Source organism: Daktulosphaira vitifoliae, unplaced genomic scaffold (genome assembly GCF_025091365.1).
Source record: "Daktulosphaira vitifoliae isolate Bord-2020 unplaced genomic scaffold, ASM2509136v1 Scaffold_4, whole genome shotgun sequence".
Lineage (NCBI taxonomy): Eukaryota > Metazoa > Arthropoda > Insecta > Hemiptera > Phylloxeridae > Daktulosphaira > Daktulosphaira vitifoliae.
The window spans coordinates 8,743,765-8,757,656 of record NW_026099575.1 but is presented as its reverse complement, the minus strand read 5'-3'; the positions used below and the strand labels follow the sequence as shown (position 1 = coordinate 8,757,656).

Here is a 13,892-nt window from a genome sequence, read left to right as displayed (position 1 = left end):
GGTGGTCTGATTAAAATAGTGACATTAGTAAATATTTAATATAGATAATCTTGATAGCTTACAGTAACTTTAGTAATTGAATCATCAGTAGACCACGTATCGTATGACAAGAAAGAGGAATCATTAGTTGATGCCATTTTATAAAGCAATAATTCTAAACCTCTATTAAATATTCAAAAAGAGAAATTTTAATAGCTGTATTAAACATTATATATCGCCATAACGACCCAAAATAGTTAACTCTAAAATATATTATGTTAAACAAAAAGTTGTAATTTCCTTATAACAGAAACTGCAATATGCATTGATGTATCATTATCTAGTTAAGTTTAAAATTACTTTTATCTATGTGAGTATAAGCGGCAATTATATGATTATAGTTTATAATGGATTTGTAATTTATAATCTTTTTTATCACTAACAGCCTGAAACTCAAAGGCCTAGTCATTTACGTTTATTTATTAGTTATATATAGCCAGCAATCAAGTGAAGAGAGATAAATTTGAGTGGAAAACAAGAGGAGAAATGAAAAAAAAGTGGGAAAAATGGCTGAAATCATATTAATGAGTTACTATAAACGTTATAAAAATTTAGCGTTTCCTCTTATAAATAATTTCATGATAACACCATGCAGTGTATGACCTCAATCCATTAATTATAAAGACAAATGTTTCGTCTAAAATTAATGTCTGTAAAATCAACATTTTCCCTTAGTACACCTATATTTAAGTTTCATTAAACAGCCATGAGAAAAATTATAAAAATATAAGTATGAATAAATTTTTACATTGTATACTTACAATAACTTCTTATAGTATAAAATTTGGTTACTTGAAAAAAAGTCACTTAAAAAGTAACTTGAAAGGTCTATTATAGATATAAAATACTAACTTAAATATTAAAAATAAAAACAAATTTATTGATAGAAAAAATAATTAAAAATAACAATTTTATAATTTCATACTTCAAAATATGACGAGGGCATATAACAAGTAAGTCTATTACCTTCAAAATAATTATGAAAATAATATTCAAAAGTAATCTAAGTTAAATATGAAATATATAAACTTAACAAAAAAATAACATGATGTAAAAGTTGTCTTGTTATAATATTGTGTTCTTCAATTCCCTTTTTTTAGTTAAACCTTAAAATTATTTTTTTGATGGATATAAATTAGATATAATTTTTGAAAAAACATTTTAAAGTGTATGAGAATATATTTTTATAGAAACAAAATTAATTATGTAATAAATATTACTTTATTGATGATCATCTTATGTTAAAAGTACATTTTGATAAAATAAATTATTGAAAGTAAACGTAATTTTCTAATAATCAATAATATGAAACCTCAAGACATTGAAAATAATGAATGTCGTTAAACATAGATAAAAAATTTATTCAGTTTTAAAATTTAGGTATTAATATATTAATTGATTGATTTTAAATAACACAAAATAAAATATAGACTAGAAATTGTTATACTAATATGATGTTATACTATAAATCAGTCGTTTTTGTATTTTTATAAAAATATCTTTGAAAAAATTTTTTTTGCAATTAAATTTAAGTTTTATTAAATTACAAACATCACCAACAAATGCATTGTATAAAATTAAAAGATATGAGTACTATGAAAATGAATAATAAAACTTAAGCATAAAAATATCTCATTATATAATGAAACATTGAAAAATTAGACAATGCTGGAAAAATAAACGATGCAAAATTTTTACTTTGAATTAAAGAACTTTATATTATTCTACAAAAATTATTCGCTAAGATGAATTTATTTATTTTATAAATTAAAAATTTAATCAAACATCCTGATTACCGCCAGCGTTTTTCTATTTAAAACCTAACATTTTTACCAGCTCTGCTTAGGGACATTTCAAAGGTACTGTAAACATTTTGTTGAAATCTGTTGATTTTTAACTAAGTTATGGGTTTTTTTTTTTAAGTCTACGCGCATACTTTATAATAAGATATGATTTTATTTTTAACATCTAAATATTGTTTGAGATTTTGTAAGTTTATGTAACATTCACTAATAATACGGCATTTAAATATTGTTTTTAATGATTATTAATTTTTGTTTCGTCTACCCATTGTATTAAATAGTAATAAGTAGATTATTATAAAGTATAATTGTGAATACCTCTAAGTATTATGTAGTTATATTATTATTGAATTTACAAGTGGGACTAAGTTATTTTCAAACTGCTTATAGAGCTACTTTTTTTGCACAACAACTATCGTGTCCTGTATAACTGTGTACTTCTATCGGAATCAGTGTCCAATCTGTAAGGACAACCCAAAAGGCACCAGGACTGTGTCGTAAGCTAGGCTTAATTTAGTATTAAAAAACTAATTATATATTTAAAAAAAAGTTGTTTCATTCCTAAAAATTTTTTAATATGTGAAATGACTTCTACTATTGTTAAAACTATGATTTTTAAAATAAATAAATTATCATTACAACAATGCCTTTAAACCTACCAAATTCAATTATAGACAGTAATTATTCATTTTTAAATTATTTTTATTTACAAGAATTATTATTTAGTGTAGTGAAAATGCATTAAACAATAATTCATGGATAATGTGTTAGTTTTGAGAATTATATTACCCGTAATTTGTTTGTCAAATATCAAAAACACATTGTTCTTTGTAACATTTATGAGTATATCTATTCAAAATATTAAAGAGAATAGAGTTGTAGTCGATTATAGTAATGTTTTCTGTCGTAGAAAATTTGATACGCCTCTAGCAAATTATCACCTTGTAATAAATATGACCTATGAAAAATGTTATACACTATAAAGTATAGAAATTACAAGAGAAATTGCTTTTTGTATTTTATAATTGTCTTTATAAATTGTATTTTAATCAGTGCTTCTACATAAATAATAATTTGGATTAGTGTATACCCAGCGTATAATATACACTAATAAGCCAATGAATCATGTTTAATAACTGATATTATCTTTAATTAATTTATTTTTTTACTGTTTTAATGAATTGAAAAATAATACCAAACTTTTCAATTAAAAATTTTACATCACAATATCATAATTGGAAAAAAAATAATATTTTGAAAATACTTTTTGAACCACGAATTAATTTTTTTTCATAAGATTTGATAAAAGATTGATATTATTCTAGTATATTCTTATAAAACACACTTTACATTACTAAAAAACCATTAACATTATTTTTAATTATTATTTTATAGTTATTGATCACACAAATTTTTTTTAAATCAAGCACGTTAAATTTTTTTTTTATTTAATAAATGATACAAAACTTGAGGTCTTATAATTTAGTTTAAAGTTTTTAATATTAAAACATTATTCAATATTTTCGTTTAACTTTTAAAAATTACTAAATTTACGTTATTTTAAATGGGTTTAAAACATAATTCATTACCAATAGCATTTTTACAATTTTTAATATGGGCAATGACTAAATTTTTCTGACATAGAATTTCTTTTTATATAATGTTTAATAAGAATTGTTTTGAATTATAAGTATATATTACATTTCACGATATTTTACGTTAATATCACATATTTTAGATTTATTTTTAGTTTTTTTATTACGTTTTGAAATTTTTTTTGTTTTAAACGAAATAACTGTAACGTTATTAATTTCTTGTCCTATGCAGAACTCATTTAATACTTCATATTGTATTATAAAGTATAATTATACTCAGATCTATTAATGTAAAAGAAATTTTCCTATTATTGTAAAAAATACTTAAGACGTTTACAGCCTAAATATAAAACACTTTTATAATGATAATCGATAATTTTGTATGATTACAATGATTAACATATTATGACATAGAATATGCATTTTTTTATTAGTATTTGAGTAGGATTAAAATATCTTGTAAGATTTTATTAATACGATTGACAAATATTTTAACATAATACTAGCAAATGTATGAAAGTCAGCCAAAAAATAATAGGACGGCAATTTTTTCTTAGTTATATTTTATAATAAAAGTTAAAAATATGCTAAATAATTTTAATATAAAAAAAAATTAAAGTATATCTAATGAAGACTAGGATTATTGTATTAATTTTAAAAAGAAAAAAATATATAAGTATAATCGATGTTCTGCTTTTACCATAAATTAAAAAAACGCATATATGAAAGAATATTTTTTATGAGCTCTGCTAAGATGATAATAATAATAAAAATTATATAAAAATATTTTTTAATGTGAATCAACTAAAATTAATTTTTGATAATTATAAACTTAATTCATTAATCTCTAGCACCATTTAATCACTCATTTACGTTTTCACTGTAAATCGAACAAGAAAATTATTTATTGAAACATTAAATAAATTTTAAACAATAATAATTTTTAAATATGTTTTTATTTAATTACGTTGAGTTAAATATTTTTTAGTTGTTAATTTAGATGTAACTGTTCCTACTATTAGAAGAACTCATAAAATACTAAAGAACACGAAAAATAATTAAAAAGCGTATATGTTTTAATCGATTAAAAATTATGACTGATCGAACTGGATTGCCGGTAATGATAAATAAAATGTCAACACGTATTGTAACAAATGACAGTAAGAACAACAACATTAATGAGAGTATTAGCACTAATGTCAATGTTGTTGAGTAATGATTCGTTAAACGTCAAGTACTCCGTACTTTACCGGTATAGAAAGTAGGTCTCCCTCTTTGTATTTTCCTAAAGGCTTCGAGCACAATCCCGGGGCCAACAACAAATGCTTCGAAAGGCGGGAGACTACTGAATTGTCCACTTCCATTTCGGAAAACTGAGACTACAAAACGAGCAGTCCCTGATGGTTTGGAATCATTCGTTTTGTTGACTCAAACAACAACAATAGTACAATTATAAAATTTTATTTTATAATATTAACACCATGAAGGGTTATTTGTATACTTTGTGTGTCGTTAGTGTTTGTGTTAGCGCATTTGCCGCGGTCACCGAGACTCAAACCGCAGAAAAAAAAGAAGACATCGTTTCTGCTGCAGTGGCTAATGAAGACAAAGGAGAAGAAAAAACCCATAACAAAAGACATCTTGGATTAAACTATGGATTGAACTATGGTCTTCGTTCAGCTCTTGGTTGGAATGCTCCTTTGACTGCTGGTGCTGCATTAACTCCAGCTATTGGCTTGAACCCAGGTTTAGGTTTGAAAACAACAGCATGGGCTGCTGATGATTGTATTGATGCCGCTCCCGCAGCTTTAACTTACGGAGAAGGCTATGGTTATGGTGGAGCTTGGTTGGAACCACAAGCAAAATTGATTTCCAAAACTATTCTTAAGGAAGTTGCACATCCCATCCCAGTACCAGTAGAGAAACACATCCCATTCCCCGTCAAAGTTGCTGTACCCGTCGACAGACCATATCCAGTTCATGTACCAAAACCATACCCAGTTCACATTGACAGAGCTGTGCCTTATCCAGTTAAGGTTGGAATTCCACAACCATACCCAGTACTCAAGAATGTGCCATTCCCAGTCAAAGTGCCAGTTGACAGACCATACCCAGTTCATGTACCAAAACCATACCCAGTATACCTCGAGAAACACGTGCCATACCCAGTTGAAAAACACATCCCATTCCCAGTCAAAGTTCCAGTCGACAGACCATACCCAGTTCATATTCCAGTAGAAAAACGTATCCCATACCCAGTCGAGAAGCCAATGCCTTACCCTGTTCATGTTCCAGTCGATCGTCCATATCCAGTTACCGTAGAAAAACATATCCCATTCCCAGTTGAAAAAGCTGTTCCTTATCCAGTAGAAAAACCAATGCCATACCCCGTCAAAGTTCCAGTCCATGTTCCAGTACCAATGCCAATTCAAGAACAACGTATTGCTATCGCTCCTCAATTAGAAGCCATTGACTGTGAAGAACCTATTGCTAACGCCAGATTCATCGAACCAGCCATGCCAGCTTTACCATTGCCAACATTCGCAGCACCAGCACCAGAACTTCATATGGCTCCTTTACCAACTGCCATTGCTACTGAAGCCATTGCTGCAGATATAGATTGTGATCCAATCACCCTCGAAAAAAAGAAGTAAAGTCATTTAAGTAAATGTTGTTAAATATTCAAGTTTTTTTTTTTACTTGAACACATAAAATTAAAAAAAAATAATAAAATAGTTATAAAAAATATTTTTACGTTTAGCCTAATGTATTTTTAAATTTCATCTCTTATTACATAAGATCTTCATTGTATAAAATTGTATTGCGATTTTCTAAAAATGTTTATTACAAGATGAAAATAATGTAATTAATGAAGCGACTATACATTTGTAATAATTGTTGAAATTATATACACAATGTTAAATAAATGTTTATTATAAAATTTGTATTAATTATTTCAAAATGATTACTTTGCACTATAATAAGGATTTAAAAAAATGAACACTCTAGGTTATCTTTTATTAATTCTAATTTGATAGAAATTTTATTTTAAAAACTTATATATGAATCCATAGTTATGAATTAAATAACATCGAAATATTAATGAACGTTTCAAATATTACATGATGATGTACATACATTATGTGTAATCATAGAAATAGTACCTAAATTGAACATTTTGCTAAGTTATACAAGTAATAAGTATTTATTCATAGTTTTATTTACTTCATCATTCTGTTAATTTTGTACTAAATTTTTTTTAATACTTTACTAAATTACTTTACTAGAGAAAATATAGAACTTAAAAAATAATGTATAATTTATGAATTTTTGGTTTAATGATGACGCTTAATTGATTTCATAGTAAAAATAACATATATTACATTATTTTAGTCTAAAATTCGTCTAGCATTCATTAAATTACTTTTAAATTTTTAATAATTTTTTAAATTATCAATTTTATGTGAGAATATTTAATGTTTTTCCTTACGATAAAATTAAAAACAATAAATTAGTAATCAATGTAATTAAAAATCTTGATTATATATTGAAAAAAGGATAAACTAGCGGTAGTATTGCTAGTTAAATGATTGGCGAAAATAATCTACTAAACAGTAATGACTATTTCATTTTCAATTACGTTTTTCTAACCTTGTTCTATATTATGGCATTTGTGGTCAACCGTGGATGTCTTTTTTTACCTTATATATGCTCTTATCATTGATATAATATGTGTATTATGTGAATGTTACTATAATACAACCATAGATATATCGAATTACAGGATTGTGTTTACAGAATATATTATATAATTATTTAAGTTAAAATATGATGCTTCCGATAATATTAGAACTCAAGATCACCTTCTATTTACGGGATTGTATTAAGAAATATTTTACATCTCTTTTGTGGAAAAAAAAATTATCGTAATACATTATTTTTTAATCTCCAAATTTTTTTGAGCACCTCATGATTATTTTATATTATATTTATCCCCCACAATCGTATATGTACTCCTTCATGTGTACAGACTGAGCGTTGTCGGGTAGGGAATAAGGTTTAATAATAGGCGCAATGAACGATGACACAGCACATCAAACAGTTGTCTCATTCCAAAACCAAGGATTGCCCTTTTGCTTCTTTAGGTTCTCTCTTTTTACCGTTCACTAATATTCGTTTCATTTTATTTATTAATATATTTTCCGTCAAAATGCACTGTGTTGATCCGTTTTATTTGTCGCGCTTCGTTGTATCGTGGCACTAAGCCGATTACATTTCTTCTTTCGCCCGCTAATTGTAACAGATGCAAAGCAAAAATTAAATTTGCCATGTGAATTGCTGCAACCCTTGTTAGAAACATAAAAATTTAGTACTAAAGATAAAGATAAGAAATATCAATTGTTTTCATACGTTTTATTGTAAAAGAAACAAACTAAGAGAACTAATAAGTTGTTTTTAAATAATAATTAAATAAAACTAGCAGATATCATAAACCACTATTTCTCTATTTTTAGTTTAAAGCTTATACTTTATTTAAATTTTATATTAACGTTCGAACCATTTTAGCTTACTTTTAAATTTTATAACTTTTTAAAATTAAATACATAATATTAGCTTAAAATTGTGAAGTAAATTTTATTTTATAGGTAAACAATAGTAAAAATTTAAAACAAATACTATCTGTATTCTTTAAAATAAATTTTATTTACATAATTTAATTGATTAATAATTTTAGAAATTTATATATAAATATATATATGTGTTATTAAACCTATCGCAATGATGGGTTAGCGATAAATAATTTTATAACGAAATAGTACCTGCTAGTTATACATTTATTGCAAAAATAAGTATAATTGTTAAATTTTATATGACAAAGAACATAGTTTTGTGGGTAGTCATTAGATTGACCTTATAGAGGTATTAATGAATGACTCTGTAGCAACTTTACTAGATAAAGTAGTTTTTTTAAACAAATATCTTATATGAAATAGAACTTGAAAGTAATAGTCATTGATTTAAGTTAAAGAGATAATACTCTAAAAAAATAAATGGATACACTTATAATTTTACGCTAGACACTAGTCTTCATTTTTCAGTTATTTAAAGAAGTTAGTCCATATGACCAGTGCTCGAATTGGGGGGTGCGCAGGGGGACGTAGCTCCTCTACTTTTTTTTAAATTTTTTTGCGCACCCCAACTACTTTTTTTTATTGGGACGGGAGGACGGTGGAAAATACCACCTCTTTTTTTTTTAAAATATTAGTATGATAATGAAATATGATTTATTAATAAATACTAAATAAAGTAATGAGTAAAAAAAAAAAAAAGGTCTTCAAAATACTAGGGACGCAGTTTTCAAATTGTTAAGTTGAGCTCCTCTACTTATTTTTGGCCAATTCGAGCACTGCATATGACTAACCAAAACCATAAAATATTAATTTCAAACATATCAAGACATTGTATAATGTAGTAATATGAAATTACATAATCAACAACGATGAATTGTAAGTAAAAACATAATTATTTATACAAGTTTCAAAAAAAGCATATTTTACAAAATATGTGTTGATTTATTTCATACTGTTTTCATATAAATTCCACATCATGTAAAAGAAATATAACTGATAGCGATGCGAAACAGAGTACGTGTATCTCGCTTACTCAATATTGGTTAGTTTTTAGAAAAAAGGTTACTTCATACAACGACTAGAATGACCGGAATTCGTAATTATTAATGAAAAATTATTAAAAATCAGTCAGGTTCTTGTTCGAAACAAGCCTACGAAAATGCATTTAGAAACCTAGTAGAAATTATTAAATTTTTTTCTACAACGACCAGTTCAAAACGCATTATGCTCTACGCAAACAGTATTAGATATAAAATTGTAGTGCTCTTGGCCGAGGGTTGTTGATCAATATGAATACTATTATCGGAAGTGGGCACACGACAGGCATTGTCAAACAGGTATTAGTCATACGCTTCTCGATTAGATTTGACCTCGGTAATGACCGGCGTGGCGTCGCTGTGACGACCTGTATTAAAACGGCACGAAGAGATTCCCTTGAAGTGCAAGCGCGCGGTTTGAATTTAAAATCCATCGGGATCCCTTTGGAAAAAATCCGAGCTGTGGGGGAGTTCAAATCGAATGACTCTCGCTCGACGTGTAAGGGTCATAGGGAGAGCAGTGTATGTGTCAATCAACGAGCAAATTATTTCAATAAAGGGCCGTGAAATTACCAGCGGTGTTTCACGTCTGTCCCTGTGGATTCGGGTGCACATAGAAACGGAAATGCCGTTGCTTGCTCATAGAAAAGCGTCCGTGCGGTTAACGTGCACTTGTCCTCGAGCAGTCTAAATGCGATTATTTTTGTCCTCATTGATGTACGTAATGGTGCCGACACGGGATTTTTTACCATAATAGTATCTGAACGTGTAATAAGATTGGCCGTTGGTCGAATTGTCGTTGGACTAGGGCGTCTACGCAAAGTATTGCAACGAAAATTCGTGTATTGTTTCAGCCGTTAGTTGCTCAATCGGAACGCAAAATTGCAAATATAAAGCCAACATGCCGATAATTATAACGTTTGGAATAATACAAAGGTGTCTTATAGGTCACGCACATAATTGCGTACATTGACCGTTGCATCCAGCAGTATAAATTTACAATACAATTTGTTAATCAATAGAAAACAGTTTTGCATTGTATACTACATTTCAATTCGCCAATTGATCGGTACAACAAGTATAATTCATTCACTGTTGTCTGACGCTAACATATCGGCATTTTTGTTTCGATTGTACCCATTCATGTGTCATTTAGAAATGCGCGAGAGAAACGTAGGAAAAAATCAATCGACGGGAATATCGGTCCAAAATAATTTGTTAATCAGCTAGTAATTACATTTTAATACGATAATGCAATTGTAGACTTTGTTAAAAACCAACAAAACTTCACGTCTATTAAAAGAATCGATGGCCACTGTGCGAAATTGGCGATGGTTACTTGATATTTTGTTCCATATAGCCTCGTATACATAACACGTGCAATGATAATAACACAAATGACCTTGTCGAGTTTTAGCGAATTGTAACCGTTTCTTCCCGGTGCAGTTATCACGATGGTATTATGTATGAGAAGATCGTATTAATATTATTATTACCGTAATATTTTACGAAGGAGAAAAAAAGTTGTTCTATGACACTGAATGGAAAGTAGGTCTCACGGTATCTACGGCGGGGTGGGAGCGCAAAACGGGTTCGTTCTCGGACACTACAAAACCAGCGGATTTCAATACACAGCATTCATTCGATCGTACCATTCTGTTATTCGAGCAACACAATGAAAGGAGCAATTTTCGCAGTGTGCGCATTCGGGTTGTGCGCCTACGCTTTGGGTGCTGAAGACGCCGCTAAAGACACTAAGAAGATCGACGACAAGAGCCAAGGCAAGAGAAGTCTGTACGACACCGACTACGGTTACGGCGGCATCGGTGGTTTAGACTACAGCAGTAGCTACGCAAGTGGATTAGGCTACAGCTACAGCAATGGACCCCACTTAGGTAGCAGTCTTAGCTACGGCAGTGGTCTCAGCAGCTACGGCAGTGGTCTCAGCAGCTACGGCAGTGGTCTCAGCAGCTACGGCAGTGGTCTCAGCGGCTACGGCAGTGGTCTCAGCAGCTACGGCAGTGGTCTCAGTGGCTACGGCAGTGGACTTAGTAGCTACGGAAGTGGTCTCAGCAGCTATGGAAGTGGTCTCAGCAGCTACGGCAGTGGTCTCAGTGGCTACGGCAGCGGTCTTGACTACAGCAGTGGACACGATCATCACGTACCCACAAAAGTAATCACCAAGGGTGTTAGCATACCATATCCAGTTGAAGTAAATAAAGCCGTGCCATATCCAGTCAAAGTCGCTGTACCCGTGGACAGACCATACCCAGTAGAAGTACCTCAACCATACGCTGTTCACGTCGACAAGCCATACCCAGTTAAAGTCGGTGTCCCTCATCCATACCCAGTAGTCAAGGAAGTCCCAGTAGCAGTCAAAGTTCCAGTCGACAACCCATACCCAGTCCACATCGAAAAACCATACCCAGTTTACGTTACCAAAGAAATTCCATACCCAGTAGAAAAACCCATTCACGTCCCAGTCAAGGTTGCAGTCGACAGACCATATCCAGTCCATGTTCCAGTCGAAAAAATCGTGCCATACCCAGTTGAAAAGCCCGTCCATTACCCCGTTAAAGTACCAGTCGACCGTCCATACCCAGTGCCAGTCGTCAAGAAAATCCCTTACCCAGTCGAAAAGCCCGTCCCATACCCAGTAGAACATGAAGTGCCTTATCCAGTCAAAGTTCCAGTCAAAGTTTCCGTTCCAGTGCCATACCCCGTTAAGTCATACCATCATGAAGAACCATCCTACAGCAGCCACCACGGAAGCAACGGATATTAATAACATCATTTGTCGTGATGAGTCCATTGACGTTTTACAAACGTACTGATCAGTTACCAAATCAATCCAAGCTAAGTATAAGTGTTTTTTTTTACAAAATCTAGCATAAATTGTAAAATAATTTTAATTAATTACGTTATTGTCGAAAACATTATCATTGTATACTATTCATTCAAAAATTAAATCAATTTTAAGATCTCAAATGTTATCCATTTAATTGTAAATCAAAAAAATCTGACTTATTGCATTGTATTAACTTGTTCACGCGCTCTTAAAATTATTATTTTTTTACGTATTAGGTTAAGTTGATTCTGTGTTTTTTTTTTTTTTTATTGCTCAATGTGTACGTTTTCAATTAAATAATTTTTTTATTTAATTGCAAAACCGCTAACTATGCCCAATTAAGTGTGTTAAATGAAACACCTCAATAAAGTTTTTATATACTCATTTGTTGTAAAAATATAAGTAAAAAATTAAAAATAAAATTGACTTATTTGTTTTTATTATTTTATATATTAAAATAATTAATATTATTCATAATATTACATATAACTACAACACAAGGTGTCTCATAAGAACTATAAATGTGTTTTTCATTAAGCAAAGCAAATTTTTATCTTAGAAATATTGGTATTTAAAAAAAAACTTTTGGTTTATCTGAGAGTTTTATTTTATGCGAGTGTGTAAATAAAAATGTAAACAATAAAAACTCTATTGTAGATATAAAAATAGAATAAAATAAACACAAAAGTTTTTAATCTAGAATTTCAAAAATTGTATAATTTATAAATAAATTAAGCGAATTGTTTGTGTGTTATTAATAAATGAAAATTATCATAAAAAAAAAATAAGTTTATTAATTCAACGAGTATTTTGTCAAATCAATAGAAAATATATTTATTTTTTTATCGGCGTTATTTAATATAATTTATATCTCGATTTTATAAAGTATTTTTTAAATTCATTCCTTATCCCTTATAATGATAACAACATTATTTTCAAATAATGACATACATATTTAACTATCTTATATAATAAAAAATATTCTAATTAAACAAATGACTGTTTTACAACTTTGAACAAGTATTTTTGAACTTATAAATGTTTATGTACCTGAGCAAGAGGAGTAGCGCAGCAGAGAAGTTCATAATAATTAAAATAAAACAACCTGCGCCTCATATTTAGTCTATGTTTTAAAGTATTAAAAACTTCGAAGTAATTGGTACAAATGTTGTTATGTACCAGTCATTTACTAAATTGAATATTTTTCTATTGCTTAAATAAGTATTATGTATGTTGTCATCCAAAAAAAAATGTTGTTATCCTTATAAGGGAAGAGGTATGAGCTTAAAAATATTTGATCATATATAAATAAAGAAATAGAAAATATTTATAAAAACCAAGTAAAAAATTCTCAATATTTCAAGAGAAACTGAGCGGTAAACAATAAATAAATCACTCCGTATACTCGAAAAGTTTTTAGTAGCTGATTTGGAGATTTATTGATTAATAAAAAACTTGATCTATCAATAACTCGTTTTGTCGATTACGCTCTTAGTTAAATATACTTTAATATCTTAATATGAAAGTAGCACGAGATTAATACCACACAAGACAGCTTCCTACCTATGTAAATAATTCACGACATAAACCCTGTGAATATTACGTCAATGAATATTAAAAATATTAAATTTAATAAGCTCAAGTCTTGGTGTTAATTTGTAAAATAACTCTAAAATTATTCTTTTAATTATCTGATACAATGAACTATAAGTAAAATATATTTTTTATTCATTTATTTTAGAATTTTTATTAAGAATGAGTAATTCTCTATATAATACCTTTGTAACCAACTGACTATTTAATAAATTGAATATTTAGCTAAATTCGTGAAATACAACTCGGTGTAGACGGAAGTTACATAGAAAATAATTTAGTAGATAATTTCACAGCATCATTTCATAGCTTTGGAAAGAATTACCCATTATATTGTGACAAAGAGT

General features: G+C 29.0%; 1 protein-coding gene across 1 annotated transcript; it reads left to right on the top strand.

Moving 5' to 3' along the window:
• Nucleotides 1–4,844: 4,844 nt before the first annotated feature.
• Nucleotides 4,845–11,981, top strand: LOC126904166 (uncharacterized). The gene is made up of 2 exons (XM_050682923.1): nt 4,845–6,087; nt 10,657–11,981. The coding sequence occupies exons 1-2, from the start codon at nt 4,918–4,920 to the stop codon at nt 11,887–11,889; spliced, it is 2,403 nt and encodes an 800-aa protein (XP_050538880.1). The 5' UTR covers nt 4,845–4,917; the 3' UTR covers nt 11,890–11,981.
• The last annotated feature ends 1,911 nt before the right edge of the window (nt 11,982–13,892 follow it).

Excerpts from the sequence above, each read along its gene's own strand:
- LOC126904166 (XM_050682923.1), top strand. The coding sequence starts at position 4,918 with ATGAAGGGTTATTTGTATACTTTGTGTGTCGTTAGTGTTTGTGTTAGC. Across the intron at positions 6,088-10,656 it reads TCACCCTCGAAAAAAAGAAG|GTCTCACGGTATCTACGGCG; the intron begins TAAAGTCATTTA and ends AATGGAAAGTAG.